The sequence below is a fragment of the Pezoporus occidentalis genome, unplaced genomic scaffold (assembly GCF_034315485.1).
Source record: "Pezoporus occidentalis ecotype Australia unplaced genomic scaffold, CSIRO_AGI_Poc_V1 ctg164, whole genome shotgun sequence".
In the NCBI taxonomy this organism is placed as follows: domain Eukaryota; kingdom Metazoa; phylum Chordata; class Aves; order Psittaciformes; family Psittacidae; genus Pezoporus; species Pezoporus occidentalis.
In genome coordinates, this window is record NW_026913466.1 from 2,058,366 (window position 1) to 2,078,179 (window position 19,814).

Below are 19,814 nucleotides of genomic sequence, written 5' to 3' on the forward strand. Positions count from 1 at the left end.
CTTCCTCACTTTACCTCCAGGTCACCCTTACACCAAGCATCTTTGTCCCCTGCTCCCACTGCTAGCACATGGCCAAGCCTGCCGTTTGAGAAGATTCAGGAGGAAGAGTGAGAGGTGTTACTAGAGCATAAGGGAGCTCCAAGCAGGCAGTCAGGGAAACCTCAGGTCCAGGAATGAGGAGGTGAATGGGGACTGATCATAATCTGCTGCCACTTCTTGACCAGTGTTACAGGACAGTGCAGCCCTAACAGATTGACTGATCACTAGAGAAGAAAGAGCAGCAGCCCTGGAGGTATTTTCTAATCAACCCCTCATGAGAGCTTCCTACCTCAACTGAAAACATAAGAGAATCCTGCTATGATCTACAGTGATTCAGAGCTCAATTTTTCCATGGCCCAACTTAGAGAAACTCCAGATGCACCTTAAAGGAAAAGCCAGCTGCCTAGCAAAATGTTAAACTTTTCATAACCAATTCTGAAGAGCCGAAGTTGTGCTGCTGGCGACTATTTATTCTGACCTTTGCTGACTTCCTCAATACACTGAATTGCTCAACAGTTGTCACAAACAGCTCTGCAGTACAGCCAGTACAGTAATTGCTAAGATACTAAAGACACTGAGCTACAGGAAAAAATCCTTTCCCAAGACCCCTTAGTAGAATCTAATTAAAGCAGAATTTCAACTGAATAAAAGTAACTCCATCTCAACACACTGCACATATACCTGAAGCACAGCATATAGACTGACTGGTTGCTAAAGCAGCAGCTGCTTGACACAACGCTACCATTAACGTTTTTGTGAATCAAATCCTGCAGTATTTTATTTTCATGTCATATTGAAAGGAAGACACTTTGAACACCTTAAGCGTTCAGAGTTTTCTTCCTAACAAAAGGAACACTACAGACCAACAGAGATCATCGATCTCCCCACTTCTTCTCCACCAGCAATAACTTAAGAGCTCTCCTAGAGGACTGTGAAGAGGTTTCCAGTTTCCACATGCTTAACATTCATCCTGAAAGCAGTAATAACATTTTGCCAGAAATCGTCAGCTGCAGGGATACACACCACAGGTAAGGTCCCAAGTGGTCCTTTCATCACTGTTAGACAGGAAGCTTGGGTATATCAATGTTTAACAAAAAGAGATCTCAAACCATCACAACCTTTTGAAGATACTCTGAAAAATCCCTTCCAATACTATCATTTGTCACCATCTTTTATACAAGAACAGAGTAAAAACTGCTACAGGTTTCAAAACCTTAAGCTTAATACACGTATTAATATTTCACTCAGTCAATATCCTTTACCATCTACTACTATGAAAGGATAAATTATTGCTGTTTCCCTTTGAATTACGATAAAGGTAACTCATACATCTCACTTAAGACTGATTATTTCCTTAAAGGCTTTAAACTGCTGAAAATATGGTAAGTGATGCAACTATTCCGAAAATAAATGCTGGCAGAAACAGGCCCAATCTTAACAACACAGCAGAAATGACTGCCATATGAGCAGGTTTTAGGACTCACCATTCTAAGAATTTTACATGGAAATATTAGAAAAGCAGTGATTTTGACTAATACCCTGTGTGACAGAAACAGAAAGTATGCAACAGGTTTTATCTCTTTACAAAGTAAAGTAACTAGGAAGACTTAATGTGAAAAAGTAAAGCCAAGGTGAGTCTGGCTTATTTGTTATGAAGCTCATACTCCACATTAGGGTACTTGAAGCAGGGGATGGGGTGAGGGGCAGAAATCCAGAATCTTGCCAACATTCATTCATCACTATGCATTAAAACACACTAACATGAACATTTGTAGAAACCAATTATGTTAAGAACACTATGAAAAAGCATGGCCAAAACAACCCCCATGCAAGACATCGGTTAAATCAGAACAATGCGCCTAACAGCACTACTGTTTCTAAAAGCAGCTCCAAGTTTCATTACAATGTATTCAGAGAACTAGTAAAGTTTTCTGAAAAAGAGAAAAGTCAGAACTATCAAGTTGTTGAAATTATGCCTTCTGCCTTTAATTATGCCAATGAGAATCATGGCAGCATGAATGCCAGCAGATCCTGTCACTGGGTATCACCAGCTCCAGGAAACAGGAAAATCTGTATGAGCCTTTAGTTTAATGCCTCCTCTCTTCAGGGATGTGATTTTGCTTAACACAGCATTCTGCAAAGACTCCAGAAAGCCACTACCATTAAACCTTTAATCTCTTCTTTGTATTTTTTGACAGAGTGTCCTCAAGGCTTTCCTAAACAAATACTTCTTTTAAAAACTGGTTATTTTTTAACCAGTGATACTTCTTCAAGCCTGCAGCAGTGTCTCCCTTTTGGCAACCCCCATACAGCAACAATGCTCTGCACTTAGTTACGAAGTGTTCTTCCCTTTGCTACTCTACGTTAAGGGGGAAATCATAGTCCTGTGCTCAGCTGATAGTACAGTAACAAGGACAGCCAGATGACAGATATTCCACAGTGGCTGTCCCAACACCTTAGCTAGGTCACTGCCATAAATCCAACTACACGAGATAAGACTTCCGCTTTTGCCATCATCCTCTCACAAAGCATATGAACCTCTGCTACTTCCACTCTGCTCTGCCTTCTCTCACCCTGAAGCACTTGCGCACTTGCTCTATGTGGAGCCTTCCTGTGCTGCACCACGGCAGTAGCTCAAGCCCAGACTGCTCCCCAAGCCCCAACACCTACCAAATCTAAGCAAGCTCTCCATCCCTGCATCTAACCATCTCAGGCTGGAAACCCTCAGTTAATGGTGTCTTTTGCTAAGCTCACCTGAGCCAGCTTTTCGATAGTGCAAAGAGAATTGGTCTCCTGATTATCACAGCATTTTTCAGATGCTGAAATTCAAGTTACATTTGAAGAGTATAAAAGATAACCTACATTGCCTGGGAAGCATGCCAAATCATCGAGAGCACCATCAGGACAATCAAGCCATTATTTATTTTTACTAATGTGTGATCAAAACCAGAGCTGACTCATTTTTAAGTATTGCTTTTTCCACAGAGGGGTCTTACTCCAAAACCTGCTGATCAATCAGACTCCCAACACAAATGCTGCTCCCAGCTCACTACCACGGACACCACCAAAGATGTCCAGGTCTGGAGAGAAGCAGGCAGGGATACATTGCCTCCACCCTGTGCAGTAGGACACAGGGAGCTGAGGAAGCACCATGCAGCTCCAAACCAGGTACGCTCACTGTGGCACCAAGCCACACCAACTGCACTGCTCCTGGATTGCCAGCAGAGTTCAGTCACATCTGCCTGCCTAATATCATGTAGATACCTCCCAAATAAGTGTGTGAATGTTGCGTTTGAAAATACTGATCTGTAAGATGATGAGGGGGTAAACCTTAACTGCTAAAGACTTTCTATTCTGGGGCAGCTTCCAGCCAGCAAGCCAGCAGAACTACCAGCAATTCTTACCCATCTGGTCAGTCATCAGGCAAGGCACAGACCTGCCTGCTGCATATTTTAATCTACTGAAAAGAAAATTAATGATCATATTGACATTACACATACATACAATGTGCAGTTTATATATGCCAATATTCATTTAAAATATATAAAATTCAGTATCTCAACATGCATTTAATATCTTTAATTAGCTACTGATCACAGCACTTTATCACACAATACTGTGTTTCTTCAGTTACTCAGAGGAGTACTGCAGTGGAACAGCACTGGAAATATTTTAAGTAAGGCAAACTGAAGGTAGACTGCAGCATCCCATATTATAGACAATGATATAAATCCCTTTCTCTGAGAATCCCAAGATAGCACTTTACAGTAAACCCAAAAATGTTACCACCACATATTTTTGCACTTGCCAAACAGAAAATACTTGGTTTTCCATAAAAGTCTATTTAGATTTGTTTAAAAAAAAAGGTATTTCACTATAAACATTGAATTAGCTTAATACTCATATTCTTCATTTTTCTAAGGAAAATCTGTATTCAAGTTACAGGTATCCTGATTACCCAAAATACTGTCTCATTTCATGACGAAGTAAAATAACTACAAGCCTTACACAAACACTACTGCATGTATGTTCTCTAATCTTTCTTCTCTTCCTGAAAAGAGAAAGAAATGGGAACTTCCAGAATATAGGAAGCAACCATCATACTATTCTACATATGAAAAGAAGCCTCACATCATTGGGGCTGAAACTCTGTATGTGGTTTTCAAGCCAGTTATAGAGCATTCCTTAGACATGGTTTCCTGCTTGCTTCAAAAACAGTTAATGGCATTCTAATACCTGAAGAATAAATGAAACTGACTCAGTAAGTGACATATGCAGGAGAGGCAGCTGGTGAATCAGCCTGTTATCATACTTCCTGAAAAGCTCGAAATCCTGATTTAGGGCTCAAATATCATTCCACTATAAGCTTCTTTTATACCTTTAATGCTACAAATTCACACCCCTGATTTTTGCTGAAGTCTGGGGGAAAAAGTCTTGATTTACCCTCATATTCCTGATTTTTCTTGTAATATCACCTGACAATGGTCCGGAATACCATGGCTAGCACTCACCAGCTTCTATTTCACTGGACATTCACAAGCTCTCTTTCTGATACAAAGCACAAAGCAGTCTAACATTGTATATTCTGTAAATCTTAAACTACCACAAAGCTTTCTGTAGTATTATTTAATAAATACACATCCTTTAAGTCATCTTCAGACTCTAACATGTTACGGTTTTGATGGTCCCAAAACATGTCAAAGAAGAAACTTAAAGGTTTAAGTTCACATATGCAACATAATAATCTAATACAAAAGGCATTTTAAGGAGATACTTCACTGAAGTGTTGTACTGATCCACTAAAGGTTGAAACCATTGGTCAAAGTCATGAGAATAACATTCCAATCACTGACCAAGTTGCACTGAATCATATTTATTTCCAAGAAAACCTCCAGGTTTTGAGTTGCCTCTGAAGCCCAGTGTGGTCTGCAATCTGTCAAGCACTGTCCCAGTATGCTAACTGGGAAGACAAACCACAGTGCTTCTGCAGACACTACCTCCTGTCCATCTAAAGATGGTTTCTTTTATCAAACAAGTTTCAAATCTGACACAGGAATGTAGCAACCTTCAGGAAACCAGAAAGATCTCCTTTCAGTGAAAGAAGAATTGGATACAGTGCTTTTGTACAAAAGACGGCTGAGAGCTCCTCAGAGCCGCAAGAGAAAATGCTGACAGACTACAGCAAAAACCTTAACAGCCTTTGTTCCTTTGTTATCTTAGACCTCGGTTTGGAAAATATATTTGTATTTGAGGTTCAGCATACCAAGTTACATGCATATATACTTGAAGGACCACCCCCTTAGCTAACAAAACACAGGGAGGAAGCAGATTAACCAGCTAAAATAAAGAAAAACTGCAAAATCGGTTTGGTTTTGAAGTAGATTGGAAGAATTCTCTTTCGTTTCAATAAAATGCTATCCAATCATTTAACTGTAATTCAAGTAAGAATCATCAGGCACTTATAAAAACATAACACATGCTGAAGGACACATATGTTGATCATTAAAGCTCCTTTCTACAGATTTTGCTTGCTTTCTTGTTCCCCGAAGCCTAGCTCCCTTAATGCTGCTTTTAGCCAACTTCCTCCTGGAAAAGAGCCAGGACTATCATCTAAACTACATCAGAGCAAAAGCAAACAAAAGTATACAAATGCAGTTAAATTTACTAAAGGCCTAAAGTCCATATTTTGGAGGTGAGAAACAACTTATATTTTTAAATATTCACTAAGCTCTAATTAAAACCAATGTTTTTAACACAACTCTTAATTAAAAAAAAAGTATACAATATTTGCAAGGAGTGAAATCAGTAAGTTGAAAAGGATCCAATATCAGCCAACATGAAAATACCATTCCATGCAACCTCTGGTTTTATGTACCAGCAGCCCAAGTATTTTGCAGGTGTCATTCTCCTTGTTTATAGGGATTAGATAAATTTATGCCACAATCTACAGGCTAGAGCCAAAATGCTCACCTCCCATTTACCAAGGTGTGCATATGTCCACCTCCAAAGGGATGTATTAAACGAGACTTGATGGAGAAGCCAAATAACACAAACATGGTCTTACGGAGTATGGTGACACTTGATTTATTACTTACTAGAATTTTAAACAAATCAGGCAACAGTGGTTAGTGAGACCCTACCCTCAGTACCTTACTCTCCTTTAAATGATCAGCTAAAGGGTCAACTTTCTATTGGTTACACACAAATTCAAAAGAGTAAACTAGTTTCTAAATGACTGACTGATAACCAGCTTTACTTGGGGGCTATAAACTCATTGCAACCTGCAGCCACTGACAGCAAGAAATAAAAGGTCCAAGTTTCAGAAGTGAGAAGTGTAACCAACTTAGTAATTTCCACATGGGAAAGTTATCTGAGCTATTTAATAAATATAGTTGATTTAAACCCAAGTGCAGACATCAACAGTCAATTCTGTTGACAAAATCCATGCCAACACCTGTGGTCTTGCAGTAATAATTAATTTCGCCCACCAATTGTCTTGGTATACCCACGACTTGTCTTCACAAGCACTTACAGTGTAACTTGAGGCAAGCATATTTTTTCTGCTAAAAGCGTCTTCCTCTATTCTACTGGAGGTTGTAAGAGTGCTCCCGCAGCCTTTCCTGAGCCCAGCACTTAGAGGAAACTAATTTTCCTTAGTTATTGCATAAAGAAAAGGGAGATGGGTCTTCAGAGAGATGACATACCTACTCATCATCAAATGAAATCAGTTATTTTCCAATTAGTTGACCACTGACTTTTACATTTTCATTTGGAAATAAGAATATTTACTTCTTTCAAAAAGGCTTACTAGTGGGAAATGCAAGGAAGATCAATGACATACTGATTATTTTTAGTGTCAGTCTCACACTAAGAAGACTATGTAAAAATCCCAAATCTGTTCTATCGTGGTCTTATGGAATTTTAACTTACCTTTGCCATTCTGTCTTTAAAAAGACTGATCAAATTCTTTTTCCAAAGGGATGAGAAATATCTACTAAAGCTTCAGCCAAACCCATGAAGTTCCACCACTAATGCACTCAAAGGGAGAGGAAAAAAATTATTTTGCTTAATGAATATTGGGGTATATCCCTGCTATTTCAGACAGCATGGAAGCTGAAATGCCTTTTTACTATGCCTGAAAGTAATTCACTGTTAATGTACATAATCAAGACGAACACCTGAAAAATGAGAGTTTTAAAACTAACTTCCTCTGTACAATGTCACCCTAGAGAGCAATGTGGACAGTTCATGTCCAGAATGTTAGGGTTTGGCTACCTACTGGTATTTAACACCCATTTTAAGTGACACTCAGTAGTTTCACCCTTCAGTAAACTCTTCTAACATCCTGTCAGTTTGCAGTACACAGTCAACTGGTGGCAACAACAATCCCCTATTAAAGGGCTGGCCCCATCTGCCAGGCTGATGAAACCAAAGGAAAAAATGCATAGTTAATAGAGCCTAAGATGAGGATGAGTCAGAATTCTGTATCACCATAATGCAATTATACTCTTTTAATTTAAAAAAGGATCAAAACCATGCTATGGTGTCATTATACAGGTATTTAATGCTATGCTAAGAATCTAAGACTTAGTCATGACAACACGGTGTAGGAAAACTCAGAAGCTTGAGAAGTTCGACAGCTTACCACATAGCAGAATGCATTATAATAACCTATTACCAAAACATTAATGGTTCATTTCTTTGTTAATTTTAAGGATTAGACTGGAAGTAAAACCAACATAAATCAGACAAGATGATGCAGCCTGAAATAACATGAAGACCGAAGCATGATCCCTGACAGCAGGACCAGAAGGAGATCCCATCCTTCATTGCCTGAATCCTATAGCTGGCTCCACGCTCCCCAGGCTCTGTCAAAACACCATCTCACTCCAGAGTTCACAGGAAGACAAACAATGTTAGAGTAAGTAAGAAAAAGCTATGATTCACTAAATCATTTCTGCTGTTACCTTTTGAGAATACAGTTTCCGCATACATGCATACAACACAAACACATCTCAACTGCGTGTAAGATGAACACAGCAAGACAAAAGCCTCTGCACTGTTACTAACCACCACCCCTTTATTCCAGTCACCCTTGCTGGGGAAGGAAAAGATGCACTGCAACTACAGACATCTAAGCAGACACGGCTACAATGAAAGCACAGTATTCCCCATTTACAGGAATACAAAATTTACCAAGAGATAATGTTGTTATGAACATGAAAGACACAAGGCACACCAGCTACAAGCTTAAGTGACATATTCAAGAGAATATACCTAACAACTCCTAATTGGGTAGTCTTACAACAGGCAATATTTGTCTTTTTTTTTAAATGGTAACTATTTTAATCAGGTCTGGGAAAAAAGTGAATTCAGAGTATATAATCAAAGCAGGTACAGGCTCTTTGAGGGGAAAAAAAAAGCATTCACAGTCCAGATTTATTTTATTACTCTTCTTCTAACTAACAGAAAAGATTTTTCTTTTGAAGGATGTACTTGACATGTATGAAATTTTACTATGCCAATTCCTTAAGCATTACAAACAATTTTTTTTCTACAAGTGAAGAAAACTAACCAGGAAGAGTAAGAGAATGTCAACATAATACTCGATATGCATACGCCCAACTTGGCTGTTTCCCCCTTCTGCATCGTGATATCAGAACCCTGAATTAGCAAAGTAAACAACTTTGTTTTCCGAACACTTGACTGACAAAAGGACTTGTCTTCCAATTTTTATTACTTCTCCATTTATATCAATCCTACCCAAAGAACAACCTGACAGTAACACAGTTCAGGCACGTCCTTTCATCCACCCCTACTTGGAATTTGGAAAAGCTTTTTTCCTATCTCTTCCTTTTCATGAACACCATTTCAACCATTCTCATCTCCAGCCATCTCCTGCTTACTTGTTCAAATGCAATCAAACAAGCCCATGGAAAACAAGCTTATGAGGAACAGCAAGGAAAAAGTAAAATCAATTCAAGGCACCCAGCTGTAGCTCAGGAAGAGCCTAAGCCTCAGCCCACGGGAGGTCAGGAGATACAGAGAGAAGTCGGGTTGTTCTGGTGAAGCTTTCTTCTCCCAACATCTACTCCTCTCAGTGCTAATTCCTGCAGCTGTTCTGAGCCCAGTTCATTGAATTCAGGCAATGCTGATTCATAACACCAACTGCTTTCCTCCTCATCATGTCCCTCTTTTTCACTGCCCATCTCTATTTCTTCTCCTAATCCTTACTTGAAAAAGAATTCAGACCTATATATTTCAAAATAAGTCTTAAATTCTTATAGGTGTAAATAGGCAGACGTGCAATCATGATCAGAGCAGAAACAACACACTGAGAGAAGGGAAGAGAAACAAACAGGCACATTTATGCAAAATGCTTTTCATTACTATCTACCAGAACAAAAAAAAATAACAAAAACCAAGATCCAGTTAGTTTTTCCTTTAGAAACATGAAATAATGTGAATTTTTAAAATTGTAGAAAAAAGGTTTTAGAGAAATACTTTTGGAGAAAAGTAAAACATACTGAATACTGTCACTTCTCTATACAAACCTACCTCTTTTCTATACCTTTTGTACGTGATCTTTGAACCAAAAAGAACTCATTGTAGGCTGATATGAGTTTGCTTTGATACAGCCAGTGTTAATGCAAGCTCATGCTAGAAATTCAAAACAGTATATGCCAATTTCATGGTTGCTGTATAAATGCGCTGCTTAGCAGTGCTGGAAATGAGCAAGATTTAGATGGAACTACAGAAAAACCACACCAAGAGTTCGAGCTGGAACACATAACAAGCAGCCACAACATCAGTATCGACTTTTTACCCTCATTATATAATCTCCCTCACGCAGCTGCAGCAGGAGGTGCTAGGAATGAGACCTTGAAGCTGCGCTGGTAAACTGTATTTCTGCTCGGAACCGAAGAGCTGCTGGTCCCCGCTTTAACGTTACTTCCACATCACCGAGGCAGAGCCCCCCCCGCTGCAGGCAGACAGGCCCGACGGAACAGCCCCCCTCGCCGCCACCCGCGCCCGGCTCCACACAGAGGAGCTGCCAAAGACCCCTTCGCGTTCCCGCGGCGGCTGAGCCGCGCCCGTGCCGCGGAGGAGCAGAGGAGCGCGGAAGGACAGGGGCAGGCCAGAGCCGCGCACCGCGGCCTCCCGTCACCGCCACCCTGCGGGTCCGAGGGTCTTCCCCCGCCCGCCGCTCCACCGCGATACCAGGGCTCCGGCCCTTCAGAGCCGCCGGTGCCCGCGGGAAGGTGACGCCCCGCCGCTGCCCGGCCCAACGGCAGGGAACGCTGGGGCCGGGGTCGCCGCGCCCCGCCTAGGCCCGGCCGCTGCACTGCCCGCAGACCCTCACAGCGGGGGAGAGCGTGGGCCCAGCCGCGCCTCACCTTGGAAGCGTTGCCCGCGGCGGCTCGGTGCGAGCATCGGCGTGTTCCGCCGCCGGCCCCGCGGAGCTGCGCCCTGCCCCCGGCCGCTCGGCCCCGGCAGCCGGGACACGTCCCGCACCGGCGCAGGCGCACACAGAGCGCAGCCGCCGCCGCCGTTGCTGCCGCGAGGGGCAGCTCCGCGCCCCCACCGCCGTGGCTCGGCTGCAGCGGAGGGCAAAACCTATCGGAACCTCCATCTAACGAAAGCTTAATTGGAATCGTTAATTACAACGCTACCTCAGCATACACGGGCTGCTTCACAGCCCAGGACGCAAAGAATACACTCCTAAAAGCCAAGTAAGAAGAAACAACAAGTTACAGCCAGGCCTCCAGCATAGCTATCTTTGCCTCAATAAGGCAATTGGTGTTGCAGGTAACAGCAAAAGAAGTGCAATTGCTGCAAGACAGCAGCCCTGCGCAGGCACAGGGAGATGCTCTTCTCACAGGAGATACTGCTGAAGTGCCAGTTTCATCCCTCTAAGTGACTTCTTCCATATGCAAGACCGTGCTCTAGAAGACGTGGTACCTTGCTCTCCACATTGTATCCGAGTAAAAACACCACATGCAATACAACAGAAATTGAGAAATAGCAGAAAAAGATGTAAATACACGCTTTTTCCTATTGATAAATGTCACTAGTAATAAACACTTCACTAATGCATTGAAAACACCAGCTCCGCAACCAAGCTACCTTCACAAGCTCAGAGCCTATACACACAGCAGACACTCTTCTAACAGATGTAGCTACAGAAAGTGGGATCTGCCCCAAATTTGTAAGCTCAGGGGTGGGGCTGACCAGCCCAGCTGGAGTCCTCATCACACAGGAAGGTGTGATGGGTGGGTAGCAGCCCAGTGTTGTGATGAGAACCATTGCAGGAGCAAAAAGTCTCCTTACAGAGAAAAGGACAAGGAACTGACTTTATTTTTTCTAGCTCAGCGCCAAGACTAATGGAGTTTTGCTTATGACACCGCTGACTCCCATGCTGCATCTTAAGGACTTCGTATCTGGAGTTAGTAGGTAGGAACCATATTGGTATTTGCCTGAGGTAGGAAACATGTATTATTTCTTTCATCCTCATGTAGTTATTTTTATCAAATTAATACCGTTTAAAATATTGATCTACGTATAACAATTAGCATAGGTTTGGTTCAGTTTTTTTTTTTGTGAAGGGAATGCAGATAACCAAATGCATCAGGAGCAAAGGTGCTGCTTTGTGCACTTCTCTGGCAACGTCAAGAAATTTGGTGCTATTTGACCTGTTTGTCTCAGTGTATGGATATATATATCTTTGGTTTAATTCATCAAACATCAATTATCCCAAATAACTATAATTTATCTTAGGAACAGCGTTTGATTGGGTTTTGGTTAGTTTAATGTTTGAAGTATTTACTGTTCAATCAACCGCGAAGATTTTCCCTAGAAAATGAAGGGAATTAAACCCCTACGTTTCCATAATTGGCTGTTTTAAGATCACATCTATCAATGTTTTTGTTGTAAGAATTCCTCTGCTGTGATAATAGCAAAGGAGTTTGTCTTGCTACCTCCTGCTTCTGCAAGTAACGAAAAAGCACTTAGGAGCCATGACAGGGGACAGCAGTGTTATTTTTCCCTGGAAATACTTCTCTGCCCGCTCAGGGAAGCTGCAGGCAGAAGCAAGGACAGGGTCGACACCGGATCCCGCCGTGCAGCCGCTCCTCCAGGCCGGCAGGGGTCAGCAAGGCCGGGGCAGGCTCTGGAGGCGTGGCTGCGCGTCGCCGGGCTGGCGAGAAGCTGCGGCTGCGCAGTGGGAACGGCCTTTTCCCCCCTGCTGCGGAGCGCAGTCGTTGTGCGGAGCAGGCTCCGGTCTAGGCCTAGACCGGACAGTACCTGGCACGATGGTCAGTACCGGCCCCGCGGGACGCCCGCGCCGCGAGGGTGTTCTGCCCGCCGCGCTGCGGCTGCTGCGCTCCGCTGCCCGCGCGGATGGAGACGGATTGGCTCAGGCCCGACGCCGGCTGCGGCTGCTCCAGCGTGGCGATGGCTGCCATTAGCGCTGGGGCTGCGGCTCAGCACGATTCCCGCACCGCCCCGTTACCGTCCGCGCTGCTGCGCTGAGGCGGAGGCAGACCGGGTCAGGCCCGGCCTGGCCCGTGGGTGCGTGGCGGTGCGGCCCGGTTTGACGGAGCCCTGCGGCAGCCGGCTGGAGGCTTGGGGTCTGTGGCCGCTATCTTCCCGCGGGTCAGCGGGGCTGAAGTGTGCGGAAGCGCGGGTCCCGTCGCGGTGCTGGCCGAGCGTGCCTTCGCGGGGCCGTCGGAGGAGCGAGCTCCGAGGCCCTGGGGGACTGGCTGGGAGCGACACGGTTACTGCTTCAGGCCATGCAGGCAGACGTTCTGCTAACAAGTCTTTTCTGGTGTTTCTCCTGAAACCATGAATTTCACAGGAGAAATGTGTATTAGTTCCTGTGGGAAGGATCAAGCTTCCGGGGCTTAGTGTGGCTTCCTCCCTCCCCCCCCCTATTTTTGTGATGCTTTTCATTTAAATGCATAAGTAAATCCGGTGTATTTCTAATTCCACCACGGTTTTACTTATAGGACATACAGTTAGAATGGCTTTGGCTTGCGTGATTCTATGTTAATAACATCCAGTTGTGTTTCTTACTCAAGGGGTTTGTGAAAGTTGTCAAGAATAAGGCATACTTCAAGAGATACCAAGTGAAATTCAGGAGAAGGAGAGGTATGTTTAAATTCCCTGTGATGTATAGTTAAATGCCACTGATGAATACTCCTATTTCATTCACATATTTTTCACACTGTAACTGTTGTATTTCAGAGGGAAAAACTGATTACTATGCCCGTAAGCGTTTGGTAATTCAAGATAAAAACAAGTACAACACCCCTAAATATAGGATGATTGTGCGTGTTACCAACAGAGACATCATTTGCCAGGTAAGGTCTGTGGTGCTGTTGCTTCCTTACCAGCCTTCCCAGTGTGAAGCAAACAGCAAGGGTGGACTGGCTGAAGCAGATGAGGTTTTTAAGCTTGATCTGAGCAGCTTTTATGATGTAAAATGTTTTCTTAGAAGAAAGAAATTTTTAATGTTGCTGCAACTTCAGTAATAAAACGTATTCATAATGCAAAACAAATGTTGGTAGTGTCAGCCTCCTTCAGCCAGGTTATTTGTAATACAAAACTGTGCTGGTTTGATGATGCTGAGGTAAGTAAAGACGTTGGGAAGGGGGAGGATTTCTCTGTTCCGTCTCTGCTTTATTTAAAGTGCTTGAAAAAGGGAGTCATATTTGAAGGCAGCAGGGTTGACTGACCTGTCAACCTGCATTGACAGTTGCACTGTATCTAAAGGTGCCTTTTCTTCTGAGGGTTTTTTTTCCTGTGATGGCATGTATATGATGTGAAGCAGCGAGGCTATATGATGCCCTTCCTGTGAGACTAAAGGAGTTTGGTAGGTAAGAACAGTAGGCATTTGGTTGTTCTTCCTGAGCACGCAGTTGTGTGTTGCATCATACAGCGTTCCTCATTGTGATTCGCTTTCCTGTTTCATTTCTAGAATGTTTTGATGAATTTTGAAGTTAGAAACTTAGTGTTTACTATATTATAAATATGTGTTGTTAACCTCAAAAAAGGGGCAACTATAAAAGTTAACTGTTCTGCTTTTTACATGGGATAATGATATGTCAAGAACAGTGGTGAGTGTTTTTTTTACAGTCAGTTTAGACCTGTTTTATCTTTTGAAACTCAAAACCAAAGTTGGTGGTGGCAGGTGCTGATATCTGATAGATGGTACCTACCCAGTGTGTAGGCATCCTGCAAAAAGGGTGCAACTTTTCGATGTAGGAAGGAGGTGTGGGATTCAAAAGGAGAAGGTTCCGTAGGTGAAAGGAACAGGAGAAACATATCTGATAGTATTGCTGTCCCACAGGAGACCTCAGAGATGGTGAAAATCTCAGACCCATTAACAAAATAATTCCATAAGGTTATTATCTTAGAATGGCTTGGATTGGAAAGATCATCTAGTTCCAGCCCCCTGCCATGGGGGGTTCATAACAATGTTATCACAAACTCTGTATCAGATGCTGTTTGCATCTTCCTGAGGTGTGTTATATACTATGTTATGCAGAAAGTGGGACAAGATCCATCCACATCCATAATGAGTCTTGGAAAGGTTGTTTTTGTAGGCAGTTTCCTGGCCTCTTGATGTGTGTGGAGAGGTAAATGCAAGTTGTTGCTGACATGGACTTTCTCTGGCCTAATACAGATTTGGCTTCTTTGTGCCTGTACTTTAGGACTTAATTATGCCTTTAAAAAACAAAGAATGAAAAGGGAATGACAAGCCCTTGATCTTGCTTGCAGGGGTTGGCAGTGAGCTCTGTAGTATAGACATTCCTCTGTAGTATTCCTGTCAGCTCAAATAGATGTTGAAGAAATTATAAACTGAGCCCAGAATTCTTGCGAGAACACTAACTCTTGTTTCCTTGTCAGATTGCCTATGCTAGAATTGAAGGTGACATGATTGTCTGTGCTGCTTATGCCCATGAGCTGCCAAAATATGGTGTGAAGGTTGGCCTGACCAATTACGCAGCAGCATACTGCACAGGCCTGCTGATGGCACGCAGGGTAGGTATCTGTCCAGGCTACTGCTCTGGTTTTCTTACCAAAGGGAAAGCTCACTTTCTCTAGTGGTATGCTGATATTGATAAATGACTCTGTGGGCTTCTCTCAATAATAACTTTCGCTCTTTACCACATGGATTTGATGGCCTCCTGTGACTGTCAAATCACAGGAAGAGCTGTAACCACTCAGGTTCAACTCCAGCAGCCCACTTCTGAGTCTCAACACTTAAGTTTGGTGGAGGGAGGGAGTCAGAATAAAAATGTAAGAAATGTACCTCTGAGAGCTGAAAACATATAAACAGCATCCATCCATTTTCCATGAGCTTAGGAACATGTCTTTGAGTTCACTGGTGTACCTGTTGGCACAAAAGGTTGAAACTCAACAGACATACTTCCAGTGGTGGTTGGTAAAAGCTTTGTTATGGGGTGCTAATTTTTGTAAAGACATGAAAATTTTACTGCAGATTTGGGCTTTACGGGGGCGGTGGTTCTTCATTTTGTTCATTAATGGAAAGAATTTCAGAAGTGCCTTTGTTTGTTTTCCTTTCCTGCAGCTTCTGAATAAATTTGGTCTTGACAAGATCTACGAAGGCCAAGTTGAAGTGACTGGTGATGAATACAATGTGGAGAGTGTGGATGGAAAGCCTGGTGCTTTCACATGCTACCTGGATGCAGGTCTTGCCAGAACTACCACTGGAAACAAAGTCTTTGGTGCTCTGAAGGGTGCAGTGGATGGTGGTCTGTCCATCCCCCATAGGTAATATAGTCTGTTGGGAAGGATTCCTTTAGAATTAACCTGAGATTCTTCTGTAGGTGACAGTGTACGTACACTGTCACTTAATGTCCCAGTGACCTGGGAATGATGATGTAGCCTTGGTCCTCAGGTGGGTTTGGGTTTTTGTGGTTGGTTCATTGGTTGTTTCTTAATCCCAAAAGTTCAATTTTGAGAATGCTGCTGGGAATCTTGCAGCTACCAAGAGATGTTATTAAACTTTTAGAGACTAAAAAGCCATCTTGTTGCTTTGACTTAAGATCATGAAGTGATTGCCTGCAGTTAAGTAAATCTGCTTTAGTATTCTGTTGGTTTAAGTCTTTAGCAAATTGTGTGTGCTTACTGCTTTCAGTGCAAACAACTGTACATACCAGGTATAATGCCTCTGATGCTTGCTACAGGTGTCAGGACAATAGTAGGTCTGAGCTGTCCACCTGCACTTAAAATTTTTATACAGATGTTTTGACAGCTCCTGTCATAGGCTGTGAATGACTGAACCAAGATTTTTAGCAGTTTTACCAACACTGATACTACTGTTGACTGCTGCTTTCTGCTAGCAGCTGTGAATGGGGAGGGAGAAATCTGAGCTCTGTTGTGTATTTTCTTCCCTTTTCCCATGATCTTCTATTCATTCTTGACTAATTTAGCAGTTTTTCTGACTTGGCTGCTACGTGATGATACTCCCAATGACTGAACGCTCTGTAGTTGGTCCATGGTGTGTATGTGATGTACAGCACTGTTTCAAGACGGGACTGATGGCAGCCAAGACAAACTTAAAACTTCCATCTCTTGATTTTCTTTATCTTGTATTTTATAATTAGAGGGTCTTATCCCTCAGTTATCTGTATTGGTCATTTCTGTGTGGAATCTAGCCTCTGAATGGGAACATTTGTCAATGTGTCTTTGCAATGCTGTTTCACAGTACCAAACGTTTCCCTGGGTATGACTCGGAAAGCAAAGAATTCAATGCAGAGGTTCACCGCAAGCATATCATGGGCCAGAATGTTGCAGATTATATGCGCTACCTGATGGAGGAGGATGAAGATGCTTACAAGAAACAGTTCTCCCAGTATATAAAGAACAACCTAACACCTGATGGGGTGAGATTTCTCTCTGGCTCATGTGCATTAATAGAGGTGTTATTAAGTCTTGCATAGAGACTTCTCTAGTAATGCAGATAATATATAAAAAATGTGATTCATATTACATGTTATCTGTGCAAAGGAAGTATTTTTTCCTTCTTTAAGAGCTCTGCAGTATATTGTAGACCTTTTGAAAGCAAGATCTTTTTTCCTGCCATGAAGCTTAACGTTCTGCCTTTAAACCTAAGCTTACAGGACTGCATTCTAAACTGGGCAGTCTTTGCAACCTTTTGTGGGGGGATTTTGTTTGTTATAGAAGTTAACTTGAAATTTCTATACATGCTGCCCACTCATTCCTCATTCCACACCACAGCCTTTAATTTCTGCAGCTGTGGGGATGTGCTCTGTGTCCAGTTTGTTGTAGCATTTTTGTGACCCTATAGGTAATTCTATGTCCCAGGTGAATATAGGCTAGCCTAAGCTACTTTGTTGTAGAAGCTGCAATCTTGTGAAATTAGAGAGACTGTAACACATCTTATTTCAGAATATTTTGCACAAAAGTAGAAAATGTGCAAGATTACCAAGGTATTTTCACTTCTTTCAAGTGTATAACTCCTTTCAGATAGCATGTCTTGCTGCCTGTAATATTCTTGCCTGGTTTCCCCAATTACTGGTCCTGAAGCTCCAAATATTCTCAAGTCATTTTTCAGGCTGTGGAAAACTTAACTTTATTCTTTGTCCCTTTATTGCTATGTGGCTTGGAATGGTTTGTTGGTTGGTTGGTTTTTTTTTTAACATAATTGCTGCTTTTTGTAACTTTAATATTTCTAAAAAATAAGTAAGGTTGTATTGTGAATGCCAGCTTCATCTAGTTTACTAATCAAACAATATTTATAGCTTGTATTGCAATTAAGTGAGTCCAGGACTTTTGGCAGTAGCTAGACACTTACTCTTTGTGCATCTTGAAGACTTCTCACAGCTGGGATCTGGTGATCTTAATTAACTACCAGCAAAGGTATTCTTAGAATTGGTGATGTTATGGAGCCATAGTTAATTTTGGGACACAGCAGCATTACTGCACCTTTGGGGAGAATGCAGGGACTGTCATAGTTCTTGCAAGACTTGCTACTCTGAAGCTGCTTTCACTGCTTCTGCTTCTTCCATCTTACTAAGCAGCTTTGTAACATGTGCTGCTGTAGGGTTTGAAAGGGTGGTAAGATGACATGTCTGACAGTTTGTGTGGAATAATTTTGGCATAGTAAGTAAACATGAAGTATTTTATTCTAAGTAGGATAACTTTCTAGATTGCCTTTTCATTTTGGTGTGGGGAAGCTATGGCACTGAAAGCAGGCTTCGGAGGAAATAGTATTTCAACTGCAAGATAGTAGCCTGTATTTGAGAGACTTGTGAGTTGTCTGTAGTTACTTTATGGCAGGAGAAAATTACTTTTCTCGTTTGTGTCCCAAGTTGTGGGTTTGACTAGTGAAATTGTAGCCTAGTGATAGCAGGAATTTCAGTATGCTCCAGCAGTGTATGAAAAATATTTTAAAGGCAACCATGCAAAACTTGTACATATTGTTATGTATTATGGAGCCCCTTTCTAGTGCATGCTTTGGTCAAGGTGTCTTGGTTTTCTTACATGATGGTACAACTGGACCACTATGGAGAACTGAACAATTTTTTTAAATATATTTTTTTTAAGATGGAAGAAATGTATAAAAAAGCCCATGCTGCTATACGGGATAATCCAGTCCATGACAAGAAACCCAAGAGAGAAGTCAAGACAAAGAGGTAAAGCTCTCATTCTGTTTAACATGAATGTGACTGTTAGAGACGCTTTTGGTTATGTTAAAACAAGTAATGAATTCTCATTGCAGTTATGTCAAAACTTGCATGTTTTAGTTGAGATTAAGATACAAGCAGTTCTGTGTCACTTTATCTTGAGTTAACTTTAGACTTTAAGAGCTCTCAATTATATAAAAGTATTTCTCAAGTGGAGTATGCTTTTGGCCTGAATAGCTGGAACTCTTTAACTGTTTATCTTCAGCTGTTATATCTTTCCAGTGGGAAAGCTGCTTCTCTGACTGATCTGTCAGCACTAAACTATTTGGATTTTTGAGGGTTCTGGGAGAAAAGAAATCAAGGCCCAGCTGTTGCATTGGGCTCCACAGTGTCTGTATTCTAGTTGCAAGAGTACCGACTTAGCTTACCTTGCAAGGAGTTAAACTGCTGCAACCATGCAGCAACCATGTCCAACTCTGTTGTCTTGTGTATCCAAACTACAGCTTTAAATCATTATATAAGGAAATTGTGTGTTTACAGAAGTGAGCATATATTCTAGGACAGCATACTTGATAACAGTTCTGGTGCACTGCAGCTTGCTTGACCACCCTTTTGCTTATTTCTGCCTTGGCTATATCATATATTGTGCTTGCATTGCAGATGGAACTGTCCCAAGATGTCTCTCGCTCAGAAGAAGGACCGTGTTGCTCAGAAGAAGGCCAGCTTCCTCAGGGCTCAGGAGCGCGCAGCTGATAGTTAAGACAACTTCCACAGTTTGCTATGAAGCTTTGGAAAAAGTGGCAATAAATTTATTGAGTAAGCAGCTGTGCAAGACTGGCTTATTTATGTATCTTAGAAAGATGCAGAATAGTGATCCAGATATGCTGTAGCTTTAAATAGGTTTCTCTCCTGCCCCCTTATGAATTGAACTCCTTCACAGAGGAGAGGTGACAGACTTGTAACACCAAGGCTGCTGCATTAGAATCATTCCCATGAAGGGGAAATCAATGTTATTAATTTCTAGTGTGACGAGTACCAGACTGAGAAAAAGAAATAGCGGCTTCTAAAAAAAAATACCATAAATTTTTTAAGAGTTTT

General features: G+C 42.1%; 2 protein-coding genes, 1 long non-coding RNA gene and 1 other non-coding gene across 12 annotated transcripts in view; 3 read left to right on the forward strand and 1 right to left on the reverse strand.

Moving 5' to 3' along the window:
- Positions 1-10,569, reverse strand: part of EVI5 (ecotropic viral integration site 5) — a 77,908-nt gene extending 67,339 nt beyond the window's left edge. For 4 of the 9 annotated variants that reach the window (XM_062613187.1, XM_062613186.1, XM_062613185.1 and 1 more), the window contains exon 1: positions 10,437-10,554. Coding sequence is in view for 1 of the 9 variants with exons in the window: in XM_062613182.1 (XP_062469166.1) it covers positions 9,866-9,871 (6 nt within the window). In the remaining 8 variants the exon portion in view is untranslated. Of the gene's footprint in view, positions 1-9,865; positions 10,007-10,436 lie in introns of those variants that run through there. The other 5 variants (XR_009963705.1, XM_062613190.1, XM_062613184.1 and 2 more) reach the window with 3 other exon arrangements.
- On the forward strand, positions 950-4,226 carry LOC134160814 (uncharacterized). Its single transcript, XR_009963703.1, has 3 exons — positions 950-1,067; positions 3,025-3,207; positions 4,099-4,226. It is a non-coding gene; the product is annotated as an uncharacterized LOC134160814 (long non-coding RNA).
- A 1,528-nt stretch (positions 10,570-12,097) lies between the features above and the next one.
- On the forward strand, positions 12,098-19,536 carry RPL5 (ribosomal protein L5). The gene is made up of 8 exons (XM_062613208.1): positions 12,098-12,353; positions 13,119-13,188; positions 13,285-13,400; positions 14,950-15,084; positions 15,635-15,837; positions 16,775-16,952; positions 18,637-18,725; positions 19,377-19,536. Exons 1-8 carry the CDS (start codon positions 12,351-12,353, stop codon positions 19,474-19,476), a joined length of 894 nt encoding a protein of 297 aa, XP_062469192.1. The 5' UTR covers positions 12,098-12,350; the 3' UTR covers positions 19,477-19,536.
- On the forward strand, positions 16,519-16,615 carry LOC134160853 (small nucleolar RNA SNORD21). The gene has a single exon (XR_009963717.1). It is a non-coding gene; the product is annotated as a small nucleolar RNA SNORD21 (small nucleolar RNA).
- Positions 19,537-19,814: the final 278 nt, after the last annotated feature.

Bases quoted from the DNA above. Each gene is read 5' to 3' on its own strand.
- RPL5 (XM_062613208.1), top strand. The intron at 13,401-14,949 runs GTAAGGTCTGTG...TTTCCTTGTCAG, and splicing joins ACAGAGACATCATTTGCCAG to ATTGCCTATGCTAGAATTGA. The intron at 18,726-19,376 runs GTAAAGCTCTCA...CTTGCATTGCAG, and splicing joins AGAGAAGTCAAGACAAAGAG to ATGGAACTGTCCCAAGATGT.